The sequence below is a fragment of the Bombina bombina genome, chromosome 7, assembly GCF_027579735.1.
Source record: "Bombina bombina isolate aBomBom1 chromosome 7, aBomBom1.pri, whole genome shotgun sequence".
In the NCBI taxonomy this organism is placed as follows: Eukaryota; Metazoa; Chordata; class Amphibia; order Anura; family Bombinatoridae; genus Bombina; species Bombina bombina.
The window spans coordinates 489,133,413-489,149,030 of record NC_069505.1 but is presented as its reverse complement, the minus strand read 5'-3'; the positions used below and the strand labels follow the sequence as shown (position 1 = coordinate 489,149,030).

At 41.7% G+C, this 15,618-nt stretch overlaps 1 protein-coding gene across 2 annotated transcripts in view; it reads right to left on the bottom strand.

Annotated features, from left to right (window-relative positions):
• The window catches only part of RASGRP4 (RAS guanyl releasing protein 4), a 114,974-nt gene that overhangs the window by 49,190 nt on the left and 50,166 nt on the right, over positions 1 to 15,618 (bottom strand). Inside the window, exons 2-6 of one of the 2 annotated variants that reach the window (XM_053721621.1) lie at positions 13,972 to 14,180; positions 13,686 to 13,791; positions 13,523 to 13,573; positions 13,252 to 13,383; positions 12,839 to 12,986 (exon numbers count right to left, since the gene is read on the bottom strand). In XM_053721621.1, the coding sequence (XP_053577596.1) occupies positions 12,839 to 12,986; positions 13,252 to 13,383; positions 13,523 to 13,573; positions 13,686 to 13,791; positions 13,972 to 14,180 (646 nt within the window). The remainder of the gene's footprint in view (positions 1 to 12,838; positions 12,987 to 13,251; positions 13,384 to 13,522; positions 13,574 to 13,685; positions 13,792 to 13,971; positions 14,181 to 15,618) is intronic. The other variant, XM_053721622.1, reaches the window with a different exon arrangement.

Here is a 15,618-nt window from a genome sequence, read left to right as displayed (position 1 = left end):
TCCCCACAGCTAATTCCCTGAATTTGACTTTGTTCATACATTGATTGAAGGGTCTGGGCCGGGCCCTGGGGAAGAGTGACCACATTCTCTGCATATCGTTTTTCGAAACACTATTTTTGAGTCACTATTTTTCAAATAATAACAGTGCGGTAACGGTCAGGCATGAGTGAGGGGGCTAATAATGATGAAACTCCAAAGTTATTATTCTCTCTAAGAAATGCACAGGAAAGAGATACGATCCAAGGGGATTATAATAAAGTTTTTTCGACTGATAAATCTCATTATAGCTTAGCTGCTCTGTTTGAGGAACTGGAGTTCCTTTTATTAAAAGAGAACAAATTGAGTTGGGACATAAAAACCCTGATAAAATATCAAGAACTGGGTATTATACCTAGGGGGTTACGTCTGAACAAGTTCCCCACATTCGTAACGGATGATAAGGTATTCATTGAGCTCTGGAATGGCCATTTGACCACTTGCTCACTCAAATTAATGGACTTAATATGTGAGTTCAAGAGGAAATCATTGGATGAACTAGCAACCAAAATAAAGGAAATCCAAAGGGAACTCAATAACAGAAGCAAGGAGGCAAGCTATATTAAGTTTGACACGACACTACAACAAGTGATAGCGGAGGCTAAAACCCTACTTCTAGAAGTGAAACACAATAAATACCTGCGTGATCAATCAGATTATGATTTGAACCGGGTATATATTTGGAACAAGAGGGATAGGTACCTTTTGAAAAAGGACCATAATAAAAATTCTTACTTTCCAAACCAACAGAGGGGAAGGAATAAGCAAAGGCGAAACAGAGGAAGAAGGGTCAATTTCTATGAGAGTGAGGGGGAGTCATATGACGAGGGTTCTGGATCTGGTGGGGAAGAGCTACCACCAAGGGAACAGGTAACAAGACCCAAAGAGAGCACAATAGCAACGGCGCTCCCACCACCTATACTCAAGACCCATACAGTCCAGTCACATTCACACTACAGAGAAGAACAAGAATGTGTAGGAGCAACCTCAAGGGATACCAGAGAGACGGAAAATGCCCAATTGGAACAGGTTTTTCGGGCCCCCCAAAGAACACCAGACGGGGGGGGGGAGGAGAAAGAATGGAACCAAGCGTCCAGTTCAAAGAGCAGAGGAGATACCCCCAGAGGAAGGGCCGACGAAGGGGCAACTACAGAATGTTCTGAATCTGTCAGACCAGGTACTAAACAAGTACGAATTAGAGGTACTCAGTCTGGGACTATCATTCACACCAGACGTGGACTTTGATCTATTTAGAACTTTGCTTGATGTGAACAAGTTAATAAGGAAGTTAACATTAAAAAAGTTCTACCACTCCCAACAGGCTGGAGATTGTGAGAGTCCCGAATCCATTCCTACATTTAGGCCTCCTGAAATCAGGGGGGATGGGGATGGAGGGGACCTTGAGTTCCAGGAGTATTGTGATATTAGAGCCCTGGAAACATTGGGGGCAACAGGGGGTGATCACACTACTGGGATGTCCATTCGAGCACCATCCTTTAAATGTAAGTCAACTTTTTATCCCCTACATAACAGGGGATCAATTCTTGAGAAATTCCAGCAAAGGGTAGAGCAAGACCTCACCAGGTTATATTATAGCTCCACAAGAGGCCAAAAACGGAACATTTCTGTTAACCACAAGAAAGCGCTGGATAGCTTGGCTAACAATGCTAATATTGTGGTGAGGGCCGCGGATAAGGGGGGTACTATAGTAGTACTTGGTATAGAGGAGTTTAAGGATGAGGCTTATAGACAACTGAGGAATCAGGATGATTATGCCACTCTGGCAGGTGACCCTACAAGGCTCTATCGGCGGCAGTTGGCCTCCCTTGTCGATAATGGAGTAGAGATGGGCATTATTGATGACAATACAAGGGATTACCTGTTGGTGTCCAACCCAGCAATACCTACCTTCAATCACTTGCCCAAAGTACACAAGTCTGTCCAGAATGTGCAGGGGAGGCCAATTGTAAGTGGAATTGGCTCCCTCCTGGAGCACCTGTCAGAGTGGCTTGATCAGGTGCTACAACCAATGGTGAGCTCACTCTGGAGCTTCCTTTCAGACACTAAGGCCTAGATTTAGAGTTCGGCGGTAAAAGGGCTGTTAACGCTCCGCGGGTTTTTTTCTGGCCGCACCATAAATTTAACTCTGGTATCGAGAGTTCAAACAAATGCTGCGTTAGGCTCCAAAAAAGGAGCGTAGAGCATTTTTACCGCAAATGCAACTCTCGATACCAGAGTTGCTTACGGACGCGGCCGGCCTCAAAAACGTGCTCGTGCACGATTCTCCCATAGGAAACAATGGGACTGTTTGAGCTGAAAAAAACCTAACACCTGCAAAAAAGCAGCGTTCAGCTCCTAACGCAGCCCCATTGTTTCCTATGGGGAAACACTTCCTACGTCTGCACCTAACACTCTAACATGTACCCCGAGTCTAAACACCCCTAACCTTACACTTATTAACCCCTAATCTGCCGCCCACGCTATCGCTGACCCCTGCATTACACTTTTAACCCCTAATCTGCCGCTCCGTAAACCGCCGCCACCTACGTTATCCCTATGTACCCCTAATCTGCTGCCCTAACATCGCCGACCCCTATGTTATATTTATTAACCCCTAATCTGCCCCCCACAACGTCGCCGACACCTACCTACACTTATTAACCCCTAATCTGCCGAGCGGACCTGAGCGCTACTATAATAAATGTATTAACCCCTAATCCGCCTCACTAACCCTATAATAAATAGTATTAACCCCTAATCTGCCCTCCCTAACATCGCCGACACCTACCTTCAATTATTAACCCCTAATCTGCCGACCGGAGCTCACCGCTATTCTAATAAATGTATTAACCCCTAAAGCTAAGTCTAACCCTAACACTAACACCCCCCTAACTTAAATATAATTTACATCTAACGAAATAAATTAACTCTTATTAAATAACTTATTCCTATTTAAAGCTAAATACTTACCTGTAAAATAAATCCTAATATAGCTACAATATAAATTACATTTATATTATAGCTATTTTAGGATTAATATTTATTTTACAGGCAACTTTGTAATTATTTTAACCAGGTACAATAGCTATTAAATAGTTAATAACTATTTAATAGTTACCTAGTTAAAATAATTACAAATTTACCTGTAAAATAAATCCTAACCTAAGTTATAATTAAACCTAACACTACCCTATCAATAAAATAATTAAATAAACTACCTACAATTACCTACAATTAACCTAACACTACACTATCAATAAATTAATTAAACACAATTGCTACAAAGAAATACAATTAAATAAACTATCTAAAGTACAAAAAATAAAAAAGAACTAAGTTACAGAAAATAAAAAAATATTTACAAACATAAGAAAAATATTACAACAATTTTAAACTAATTACACCTACTCTAAGCCCCCTAATAAAATAACAAAGACCCCCAAAATAAAAAATTCCCTACCCTATTCTAAAATACAAAAATTACAAGCTCTTTTACCTTACCAGCCCTGAACAGGGCCCTTTGCGGGGCATGCCCCAAGAAGTTCAGCTCTTTTGCCTGTAAAAGAAAACATACAATACCCCCCCCCCAACATTACAACCCACCACCCACATACCCCTAATCTAACCCAAACCCCCCTTAAATAAACCTAACACTAATCCCCTGAAGATCTTCCTACCTTGTCTTCACCATACCAGGTTCACCGATCCGTCCTGGCTCCAAGATCTTCATCCAACCCAAGCGGGGGTTGGCGATCCATAATCCGGTGCTGAAGAGGTCCAGAAGAGGCTCCAAAGTCTTCATCCTATCCGGCAAGAAGAGGACATCCGGACCGGCAAACATCTTCTCCAAGCCGCATCTTCTATCTTCTTCCATCCGGTGCGGAGCGGGTCCATCTTGAAGCAGGCGACGCGGATCCATCCTCTTCTTCCGATGTCTCCCGACGAATGACGGTTCCTTTAAGGGACGTCATCCAAGATGGCGTCCCTCGAATTCCGATTGGCTGATAGGATTCTATCAGCCAATCGGAATTAAGGTAGGAATTTTCTGATTGGCTGATGGAATCAGCCAATCAGAATCTAGTTCAATCCGATTGGCCGATCCAATCAGCCAATCAGATTGAGCTCGCATTCTATTGGCTGATCGGAACAGCCAATAGAATGCGAGCTCAATCTGATTGGCTGATTGGATCAGCCAATCGGATTGAACTTGATTCTGATTGGCTGATTCCATCAGCCAATCAGAAAATTCCTACCTTAATTCCGATTGGCTGATAGAATCCTATCAGCCAATCGGAATTCGAGGGACGCCATCTTGGATGACGTCCCTTAAAGGAACCGTCATTCGTCGGGAGACATCGGAAGAAGAGGATGGATCCGCGTCGCCTGCTTCAAGATGGACCCGCTCCGCACCGGATGGAAGAAGATAGAAGATGCGGCTTGGAGAAGATGTTTGCCGGTCCGGATGTCCTCTTCTTGCCGGATAGGATGAAGACTTTGGAGCCTCTTCTGGACCTCTTCAGCACCGGATTATGGATCGCCAACCCCCGCTTGGGTTGGATGAAGATCTTGGAGCCAGGACGGATCGGTGAACCTGGTATGGTGAAGGCAAGGTAGGAAGATCTTCAGGGGATTAGTGTTAGGTTTATTTAAGGGGGGTTTGGGTTAGATTAGGGGTATGTGGGTGGTGGGTTGTAATGTTGGGGGGGGGGGGTATTGTATGTTTTCTTTTACAGGCAAAAGAGCTGAACTTCTTGGGGCATGCCCCGCAAAGGGCCCTGTTCAGGGCTGGTAAGGTAAAAGAGCTTGTAATTTTTGTATTTTAGAATAGGGTAGGGAATTTTTTATTTTGGGGGTCTTTGTTATTTTATTAGGGGCCTTAGAGTAGGTGTAATTAGTTTAAAATTGTTGTAATATTTTTCTTATGTTTGTAAATATTTTTTTATTTTCTGTAACTTAGTTCTTTTTTATTTTTTGTACTTTAGATAGTTTATTTAATTGTATTTATTTGTAGCAATTGTGTTTAATTAATTTATTGATAGTGTAGTGTTAGGTTAATTGTAGGTAATTGTAGGTAGTTTATTTAATTATTTTATTGATAGGGTAGTGTTAGGTTTAATTATAACTTAGGTTAGGATTTATTTTACAGGTAAATTTGTAATTATTTTAACTAGGTAACTATTAAATAGTTCTTAACTATTTAATAGCTATTGTACCTGGTTAAAATAAATACAATGTTACCTGTAAAATAAATATTAATCCTAAAATAGCTATAATATAATTATAATTTATATTGTAGCTATATTAGGATTTATTTTACAGGTAAGTATTTAGCTTTAAATAGGAATAAGTTATTTAATAAGAGTTAATTTATTTCGTTAGATGTAAATTATATTTAAGTTAGGGGGGTGTTAGTGTTAGGGTTAGACTTAGCTTTAGGGGTTAATACATTTATTAGAATAGCGGTGAGCTCCGGTCGGCAGATTAGGGGTTAATAATTGAAGTTAGGTGTCGGCGATGTTAGGGAGGGCAGATTAGGGGTTAATACTATTTATGATAGGGTTAGTGAGGCGGATTAGGGGTTAATACATTTATTATAGTAGCGCTCAGGTCCGCTCGGCAGATTAGGGGTTAATAAGTGTAGGCAGGTGTCGGCGACGTTGTGGGGGGCAGATTAGGGGTTAATAAATATAACATAGGGGTCGGCGATGTTAGGGGCAGCAGATTAGGGGTACATAGGGATAACGTAGGTGGCGGCGATTTGCGGTCGGAAGATTAGGGGTTAATTATTTTAAGTAGCTTGCGGCGACGTTGTGGGGGGCAAGTTAGGGGTTAATAAATATAATATAGGGGTCGGCGGGGTTAGGGGCAGCAGATTAGGGGTACATAAGTATAACGTAGGTGGCGGTCGGCAGATATGGGGTTAAAATATTTTAATCGAGTGGCGGCGATGTGGGGGGAGCTCGGTTTAGGGGTACATAGGTAGTTTATGGGTGTTAGTGTACTTTAGGGTACAGTAGTTAAGAGCTTTATGAACCGGCGTTAGCCAGAAAGCTCTTAACTCCTGCTATTTTCAGGCGGCTGGAGTTTTGTCGTTAGAGCTCTAACGCTCACTTCAGAAACTACTCTAAATACCGGCGTTAGGAAGATCCCATTGAAAAGATAGGCTACGCAAATGGCGTAGGGGGATCTGCGGTATGGAAAAGTCGCGGCTGAAAAGTGAGCGTTAGACCCTTTAATCACTGACTCCAAATACCAGCGGGCGCCCAAAACCAGCGTTAGGAGCCTCTAACGCTGGTTTTGACGGCTACCGCCGAACTCTAAATCTAGGCCTAAGCATGTCCTCAATCTCCTCTCACGTGTGAAGTGGGCTGAAGATTTCTTATGGGTAACAGCTGACGTAAGGTCACTCTATACCTCCATTCCACATGAGAGGGGATTGGAGGCCATACGCTTCTTTATGGAAAGATACTGGGGGTCAGACTCTGCCTTTGTGGACTATGTAGTAGAGGTAACACATTTTTTATTGAGCCACAATTATTTTGAATTTGGAGGGGATTTCTTTCTCCAAAGGCGTGGGACAGCGATGGGGGCAAAGTTTGCCCCCTCATATGCCAACCTATTCATGGGTTGGTGGGAGCTGTCCCACGTCTTTGGAGATGGCAATCCCCACAAAGGATGTATTATTTGGTATGGCCGTTTTATAGATGACCTCTTGTTCATATGGAGGGGCAATAGGTCTGACCTACAGATCTTTTTGGACAGCCTTGATGATGACGCCATGGGAATCCACTTTACCCATGAAGTACAAAGTAGGAGTATCAACTTTCTAGATGTAACATTGGTAGGTGAGCCAGGACAGACAATAGCCTCAGAAACCTATCGGAAGCCAATCTCGGGAAATTCCCTTTTACATGCAAAAAGTTGTCACCCGCAAGGAGTATTCAAGGGGGTTGCAAAGGGACAGTTCATCCGCCTGAAGAGAAACTGCAGCGATGCAGCAGTTTACAATAAACAGGCGGATGACCTAGAGAGAAGGCTTAGGGAGAGAGGCTATAGGGATTCGGTCATCTCCAAGGCTAGGAAAATTGTAGAGAGTATACCTAGGGACAAACTCCTTGGACCATCTAGGGCTTCGAGGGAAAGACTGAGTCCGCAACAAAGGACAGATGACAAGATCATTTTCCTAACAGAATACTCTAAACAATATGATGATATTTGTCAAATCATCAAGAGAAACTTCTGCATGCTGTCTGCTGATGACAGATTGAAGGAGGTAGTAGAGAGAGGCTTGAGAGTATCCTATAAGAAGAATAAAACCATAGGCAACCTAATAGCACCTACTAGATTGAAAACACAAGGCCAAAATGTGTCATCATGGTTGAGCTGTAAGGGCACTTTCCGCTGCCACCATCGAACTTGCGTGGCATGCGAGAAAGTGACAACAGGAAATCAGTTCAATTCACTAACAACTGGCCAAGCTTTTGAAATAGACACATGTCTAAATTGTAGATCCACCTATGTGATATATCTCATTAGCTGTAGGAATTGTTCACTTCAATATGTGGGTCTCACGACCAGGGAAGTCAGGGTCCGAATAAAAGAACACTTAGCAGATATTAGGGCGGGAGTATTATCCACCCCTCTGGTACAACATTTTGCAGGTATACATGCTAAAGATACCTCTAACTTCTCTTGGACCGTCATAGAAAAGGTCCCCCCACTGAAGAGGGGACAAGATAGGGACCGAAGGCTGGGGGAGAGAGAAGTATTTTGGATTTTCAAACTCAGGACAAGAGTTCCTGAAGGTCTCAATTCTGAATATGACCTAATAAACTTTTGGTGAGAATTTATTCTCCCCTGTTGTTACTTATTTCTCTCCCAGCCCGAGGTCCTGCTCACCTCTCTATGCCTCTTCATCCAAAACCGAGTAAGCACCATCTCGGGCTCGCTTTTCGTAAGTGGAACTATAGCTTACTGCCCACATATTCTCACCATCTTCTTGGCCCCTGTTCCCGGTAAACCTCCATTAGCAAGGTTATCTAGACAATAATTGCTATTGATGCAATACCATTATTTTGCTAGTGGATACTTGTTCACACTAGAATAACCTAAATTTTACCTTCCCTTCCAGGAACATTATCTAGGACTAATTAGTGTTGTTTACCGTCTGTGCACTCAAAATATTTAGAATTTAGAATTCAAATGATAATCTGTATAATGTCTTGAATAACTATTCTCATATAATTTTCTGTATTATGTTTCAGAGTGTATGGAAGCAGAAGCTCCACTTTAAATCAAAGAGAAAAAATGATGAACTGCATATTACCCATGAAACACATGACATAGTTAGATTACAAACCCTCATCTGTATTTTCCTGCATTAGGTCACCCTTACCCAGATAGTTAAAATAACTTGGATAAATTGGTGCCCCTTTATTTAATTTATGCAGTAATGATAAGTTTGTTAGTTTGTTTGTTCTTCAGATTATCACATAATACTTTAGGAGTTTCAATGTTAACACTGGTAGTGATTTTCTGTGTATCTACTGAACTTCGTAATTGGTTTGTTGTTTACACCTAGCAACAAGGGGGTGGGTCCCTAGTAACCAATAGGAAGCTGCCTACTAGTCTTTTTAAAGAGCACACACATTTACTTTTAACCAGGTAATGAGTAAGGCATTCTGCTGAAACGCGTATACCTGTCTTTTTTGTAGTCTGCTTTCTAACAGTAGATTCTGTTTGTCATGTATTAGCCCCGGGGAGCATGTTTTTCTCCCCTCACACTGTTTGTTCTCTGTTTCACTCATTTGCGTTGTAACATTGCAAGCCGTTTCAAATAAACCTTTTTGTTGCAACTCATTCTCACCTGTGCTCCTCAATCACTTTCACATTGTTAGGTTTAGGGGTTAATAGTTGAATTTAGTTTATGGCGATGTGGGGGTCTGGCGGTTTAGTGGTTAATAGGTTTAGTAAGTGGTAGCGATGTGGGAGGCCAGGGGTTTAGGGGTTAATACATTTATTTAGTTGCGGTGGGTTCCGGGAGCGGGGGGATAGGGGTTAATAACTTTATTAGAGTTGCGGTGGGCTCCCGGAGCGGCGGGATAGGGGTTAATAACTACTATAGTTGCGGTGGGCTCAGGGAGCGGCAGGATAGGGGTTAATAACTTTATCTAGTTGCGGCGGGGTCCGGGAGCGGAGGGATAGGGTTGATACATTTATTTAGTTGCGGCGGGGTCCGGGAGCGGCGGGATAGGGGTTAAACATTTTAGTATAGTGGCGGTGTTTAGTGACAGGGTATAAATAAAGCTGGGAAAAGCTGAATAGCAGCGAGATCGATGACTGTTAGTTAACAACAGTCCGCTGCTCATCGCCCTGTACTTGGTGCGCGGCTTTTTGACAGCTTTTTTGATAAATAAGGAGAGCGTATTCAGGTCTGCAGCCACGATGTTAGGCGATGTCAGGCGAGCGTATTGGTGCCGGCGAATGCAGCACAGTTGACGGCTTGATAAAAAGGACTCATGGTCTTGATATTCAGCTGTTATCTGCGAAGGTTCTTTGCCTCTGGCCATATCCTTGGCCGGAAAAGTGTCTGAACTTACTGCTCTATCCTGTAATTACCCTTAACTGATTTTTCATCAGGAAACGGAGGTTCAAGAACCAACTATAATTTCCTTCCTAAAGTGGTATCTTCACATAACTTTTAAAAGGAAATTGTGGTTCCTTTTCTCTGTCCAACTCCTAAAAATGCTAAAGGGAGACTTGGGGTAGATTTATTAACGGTCGAACGGACATGATTCGCTGTAGCATACGCTGTCGGCATTTAACATTGCACAAGCATTTCTGGCGAAATGCTTGTGCAATGCCGCCCCCTGCTCACTGGCAGCCGATTGGCCACTAGCAGGGGCCGTCAATCATCCCGATCGGATCGGGATATTTCAGTCTGCTGCTATTTCAGGCGGAACCCTTCTTCACATCATAGATGTTTTTAGAGCCTTGAAAAGTTATCTCTACATTTAGAAATGCTCCTTCTTTGTTTATTCACAAAAACATTTAGAAATGTTACTTCTTTGTTTATTTATTTTTCTGGGTTCAACAAGGGACTGAAAGCTACTGCAATTAATTTAGCTGCTTGGCTTAAGGCTTTAATTCCCAAAGCCTTATTGATTGTGGGGAAGTCTTCCCCAGAACAAATTACTGCTTACTTTTCTACAGCAGTTGCAACCTCTTGGGCTTTCAAGAATATAGCTTCAATTGAACAAATTTATGAGGCAGCCACTTAGTCCTCTTTACATACTTTAACCGATTTGTACCATTTTGACATACTTTCCTCTTCTAAAGCTACTTTTGGCATGAAAGTTATATAAGCAGCTGTGCCTGTGTAGTGTCATACCTTCTGTAACTGTTATCCCGCCCTTTTTCATGGAGGTCTCATGGACTTCACTGCTTTTGTATAGGATCCCACATGTGATGGTTCATGGACTCTCATGGGCATTACTGCTACCTCCAGTTTCCTGTACAATAAAACCTGCATTGTCTGTCATCTCAACCATGCCTAAACGTGGTAGTACCGGCATGGAAGAGTCCTAAGTTAAACAATGCTTCAGATGCACCTAAGGCTGAGTTCTGTGTGAGCACTGTCTTTCTACACTAACTTTAAGATAAGATTGGGACTGCATCCTTTAAGCCCTCAGACATCAATGAAGCAAGTTTCCAGCAGATTTACTGTTAATCTGTGTCACCAGACTAATGCTGAGTCTACTAAAGTGTATGTCAAATTTCATCTGCCAGTTTCATACAATTTCTACAGAATCCTTTTACACCGAGGAAGGGGATACTGATGGATTCACCACAGTTTATGAGGACTCAGACGCAGAAGAGGTAAAGCCCCAGACTACTGTCTGGAAGAGGGGTTCTTCAGTGTCTAACCATCAATCCTACCTCTTTAGATCCTTTAAGCATAGGTCTAAGGCACAATCACATGATCACACTATTGAAGCACTAAGTAAAATATCCATCAAAGAGGAGCCTATTCCACAAGACTGTGTCTATGCTTCACAAGGTACACTGGTTAGAAGAGTGGATCTACAGATCTATGAAGAAGCTAAAGCTGCCCATAGGGTGTGCTTGGGGAGCGAGTACTGTCACAGCCGTGCCCAGGATTGAACCTGGGGCTCCTGGATCACAGCCTGTTTCCCTGTCTCTTCACAACCAGAGAGCTCTGGTTTGTGATGTTGTTCTTGGAGATCCACTGCTTGAACTGGCTAGCTCTCTAGGACCACCTTCTTGCCCGCTGCAGGTAGTTTTACAATCAGCACAGCTATAAAAGGCTGCCTCACAGGCCATTCCCTGCCCTGATATTATGTTTTACACTCTGTTTGTGCCTCTGACCTGTGCCTGTATACAAGATTTTCTGGTGTATCTTCTGGCTCCTGTACCCGACTTGTCTCCTGATCTCTCTTTTGGATCTCCCCTGTGTTTAGATGAAGGATCAGACAGCTTCTCTGGTAAACTGAACTTAGCTTGTTTTCTGACTACTTTTCCGGATACTCTCTGTGTTTGGTTACTGATTGGACTTATTTCTGGTATCTGACCCTTAGGTTGTCTTCAGACTATTCTCTTGTTATCTGCCAGTTTCTGCTGCCAGTGTATCCAGTATATCTAGTCTGGTATCCTGCTCCTGTATCCAAGTCTTGAAGAAGGGGCCTGTCTAGCACCAGCATCCAGCTTCTGTACCTAGCCTTGCAGACCGTCCCTAAAAAACACCAGTATTCTGTTCCAGTACCCAAGCCCTGTAGATGGCATCTGTCAAGCAATGGTATACTGCTCCAGTACTCTAGCCCAGCAGAGGGCATCTGCCAAACACTACTATCCTGTTCCAGTATCATAACCCAGCAGATGGCATCTGCCAAGCACCTGTATCCTGTTTCAGCACCCTATGTTTGCAGAGGGTATCTGCAAAGCACCAGTATCCTGCTCCAGTACCCAAGCCCTGCAGAGGGTGTCTGCCAAGCACTGGTATCCTACTCCTGTACTCAAGCCCTGCAGAGGGTGTTTGCTAAGCACCAGTATCTTGTTCCAGTCTTGGCCTCAAGTGGACACTCCTGTCTTTGGCCCTCAAGTGGGCTCTACTGTCTTGGCCTTCAAGTGGGTATTCCAGTCTTCAAAACCTCAAGTGGTCACTCTTGTCCCTGGCCCACAAGTAGGCATTTCAGTCCTCTGGCTCTCTCTAGTGGTCACTCCCAGTTCCTGGCCCTAAAGGAGACACTCCTGTTCCTGGCCCTAGAGTGGACACTACTTCAGACTTCAGCTCCAGTGTGGGCGTTACTGCTACCTATTCCAGTTTCATGTACAATAAAACCTGCACTGTTTGTCTGTTGTCTCAACCATTCCTAAAAGGAGTAGTACCATAAAGAAGCTGGCCCCTTTTAGTGCACATGATTGGACTATGTCTGTCACCTCAACACATAAGCTCCAAACTCCTGAACCCGCTCTGCCGAGCATGACATTCTCTTGGCCATATGTATGACTGAGGGATTATAGGAAAGTGGGAGGGATTAAAACTCTGTTATGTTGGGTGTTTTTTGCTTACTCCTAGTGGACAGGTGTTAATCCCACTTGTGTTGTCTCATGGATTCTCACGATTATGACCAAAATTAATTTATCATGTAAGCATATTTTTTTTATTTTTTTCCCTTCTTGCTAGTGATTGATGTGATGGCAAACCATAAAAGTGTCTATGAATCTATGCTTTTGATAATAATTTATGTAGCGGTTCATAGTGATATCTCTCACATGGTATTACCGAAATCTTGCAGAAACATTTGAACTCCAGATAACTGAGATGATCGGATAATTCCTTGGGCTCTAGGTGGTCAAACAGCAAAGAGACTTTTCTCTTCTTGATAAAACTAGGTGACTTTTGTATCTTCTCTGTGATGTCTTGGTCAAGTCTGGTAGAAGGAATGTAGAGTAGATGTGGTTGAGAGTGGGGCAGTTAGAGGAGAAGAGTCTTAAAGGATACAGAGATAAAAAGAAAATCAGCAAAAACAGGAGAGACAAAACAATTAAATAAAATGACAGACTGTAGCAGACATTATGTTTGTGGATTAAAGGAAGTAGGAAAATGGACCAAGTGAGCATTTCTGGAAGATTGAGCAAGTAATGACAGGTCATGAAAGTTTGATCAGAGAGTGATGGTTTCCCAAGATTCCTTACACAGGTGGGGTATCAATGAGCTTTGTATGACCCTGGCCTCCTGCTTCTTTCATCGCCTCCTGAACTTCAGACATCATCTCCTCGAGTTTGCTGTCTCTCTGGAACACCTCTGGGTAGTGCTTAATCCAGAACCTGAAGAGACACACCTTACAATATGTATACAAAGTAACTTCTAAATGCTGTTAATGGATGACTACGTTTTATAAAAAATAATGTACAACAGAAAATACATACATATCAGCTAAAAAATGAGAAACAATGTAATTTTTACCTGAGTAAATGACAGATTTGAAGCCTTTGACTTTGGGTGGTTTCTTTGTATGTAGCGATAGGTTAAGGTTATATATGTGGCTGTTTATAGAAAACTTAACAACTAAGACTCGTGGCTTTGTGGCTTCAGCCTACTACAAATTTTGTTATATTTTAAAGGATATAATTGAAGTAGCTTCTGTGCAAATTCAGAGGATGGAACAACCCAACTGTGCATGACAAGGATCATGTGGACCACCTTCTCATCTCGCCAAAGCTTTCCAGATGGGTCTACCAGGGAATAATAAATATAAATATGAAGCTATTCAATCCACAACAGGAGATATCTGAGGTTAATCTCTTCTAAGTTTGCAAGCGCTTCACAGATGTAAAGAGGAGAGATGTGAATGTGAAAAATAGATGCCCATGAATCTGCTTAGTTATATAATACTGAAGAAAGGTCTAGCTCACCAAATGATTGAATGCATTTCTCCATCAGTTCCTGAAGGCTGCAGCCCTTCCCAAGCTGGTCTAGAGTGACCGTTATCATCACTTTGTTTATTTCAGCTGGGCTGGGACATGTCATTCTCCTCTGTCGGTCCTGTTTAGGTCGGTTCTTGGCCAAAACACCTGCCCCATTTTGGTTCAGAGTTTGACATGGAAACTCCAGCCGGGACTTTCTGGGAAAACATTATTATGCCATCAAATGACATTAAAACTCTTTTTGAGCAGCTATGTCCATATATTCACATAACTATTACCATATATTCTATTCAAGTATAGTCCAACAGAGTAGCATGATAAGGGAGGAAGAAGGCCCAAAATATTCTCCTTCATGTTGATGGTTTTTAGGGTATAAAGTATTTTTTAAGTGACTGGTGGTACTGCTAGTCTGCTGGACTATCACTGGATTGTTTTTCAAGGGTTGTGCTATGGAACTCTAGTAGACCAATTGTCTCTGGGATAGGCTCTTTGTGTGACAATTTGTCCAAGTATATTGACTATTATTTGCAGCCTTTAGTCATTACCACTAGAGCCTATCTCAGAGATACTATTGACGTTATCAATAAATTTGAGGGTATCTCATGGCTACCTAATTATGTATGGATAACCTGTGACGCATCTGCCCTTTATACTAGTATACCCCATGATAAGGGGGTCTCTGCTATTAAAGATATTCTCAGTATGAGTAAGTTATCTAAAAGCCAAATAGACTTTATAACTGATGGCATTTATTTTATTCTAAGTCATAATTATTTTCTCTTTGAAGGCATATATACTACAAACAACTTCAAGGTATGGCAATGGGGACTACCTTTGCCCCATTATATGCGAACCTTTATATGTCTCACTTTGAGAATGATATGATTTGGAACAATAATCAATTTACACATAATATTTTTAAGTACAATCGATTTATTGATGATGTTATACTCATCTGGAAGGTACCCATTGGCGATATTATTAGTGTTCTAACATATTTGAATGGGAATACTTATAATTTAAAATTTACCCATGAAAGTTCGCCAGTATCTATTCATTTTCTAGACCTCACTTTGTACCATGGTACTATCACTAATACTGTATCAGTAAAACATTTCCATAAGTCCACAGACAGAAATAGTCTGCTTAATGCTAAACGTGGTCATCTAAGACAATGGAAGCAGAATATTCTATTAGGACAGTATCAAAGAATTAAAAGAAACTGCACGAATATTGATGATTTTAATGAGGAATTCAAAATTCTTACTAAAAAATTTTTGGAAAAAGGCTACAGTGTGGATTTTTTGGATGACAGTAGAAGTAAGGTAGCCAATATGAACAGGCATCTCTTATTAATAATCAACCTAAAATTATCAGACAAGGGAAATATCAAAAAGATAAGGAATGTCATCCCAAATTTGTAACCAGATTTAACAATCAACATTATAAAATTAAAAATATTTTGAACAAACAGTGGAAGGTTCTAAAATTGGACCCAGTTTTAAATCAAATATTGGGAGATAAACCAGAAGTAATTTTTAGGAAAAACAAAGACATTAAAAATTAAATTGCACCCACCAAACTAAGGCAATCAAATAAATTAGGATTTTTGACTAGTTGGTGTGGTGGAGTTAA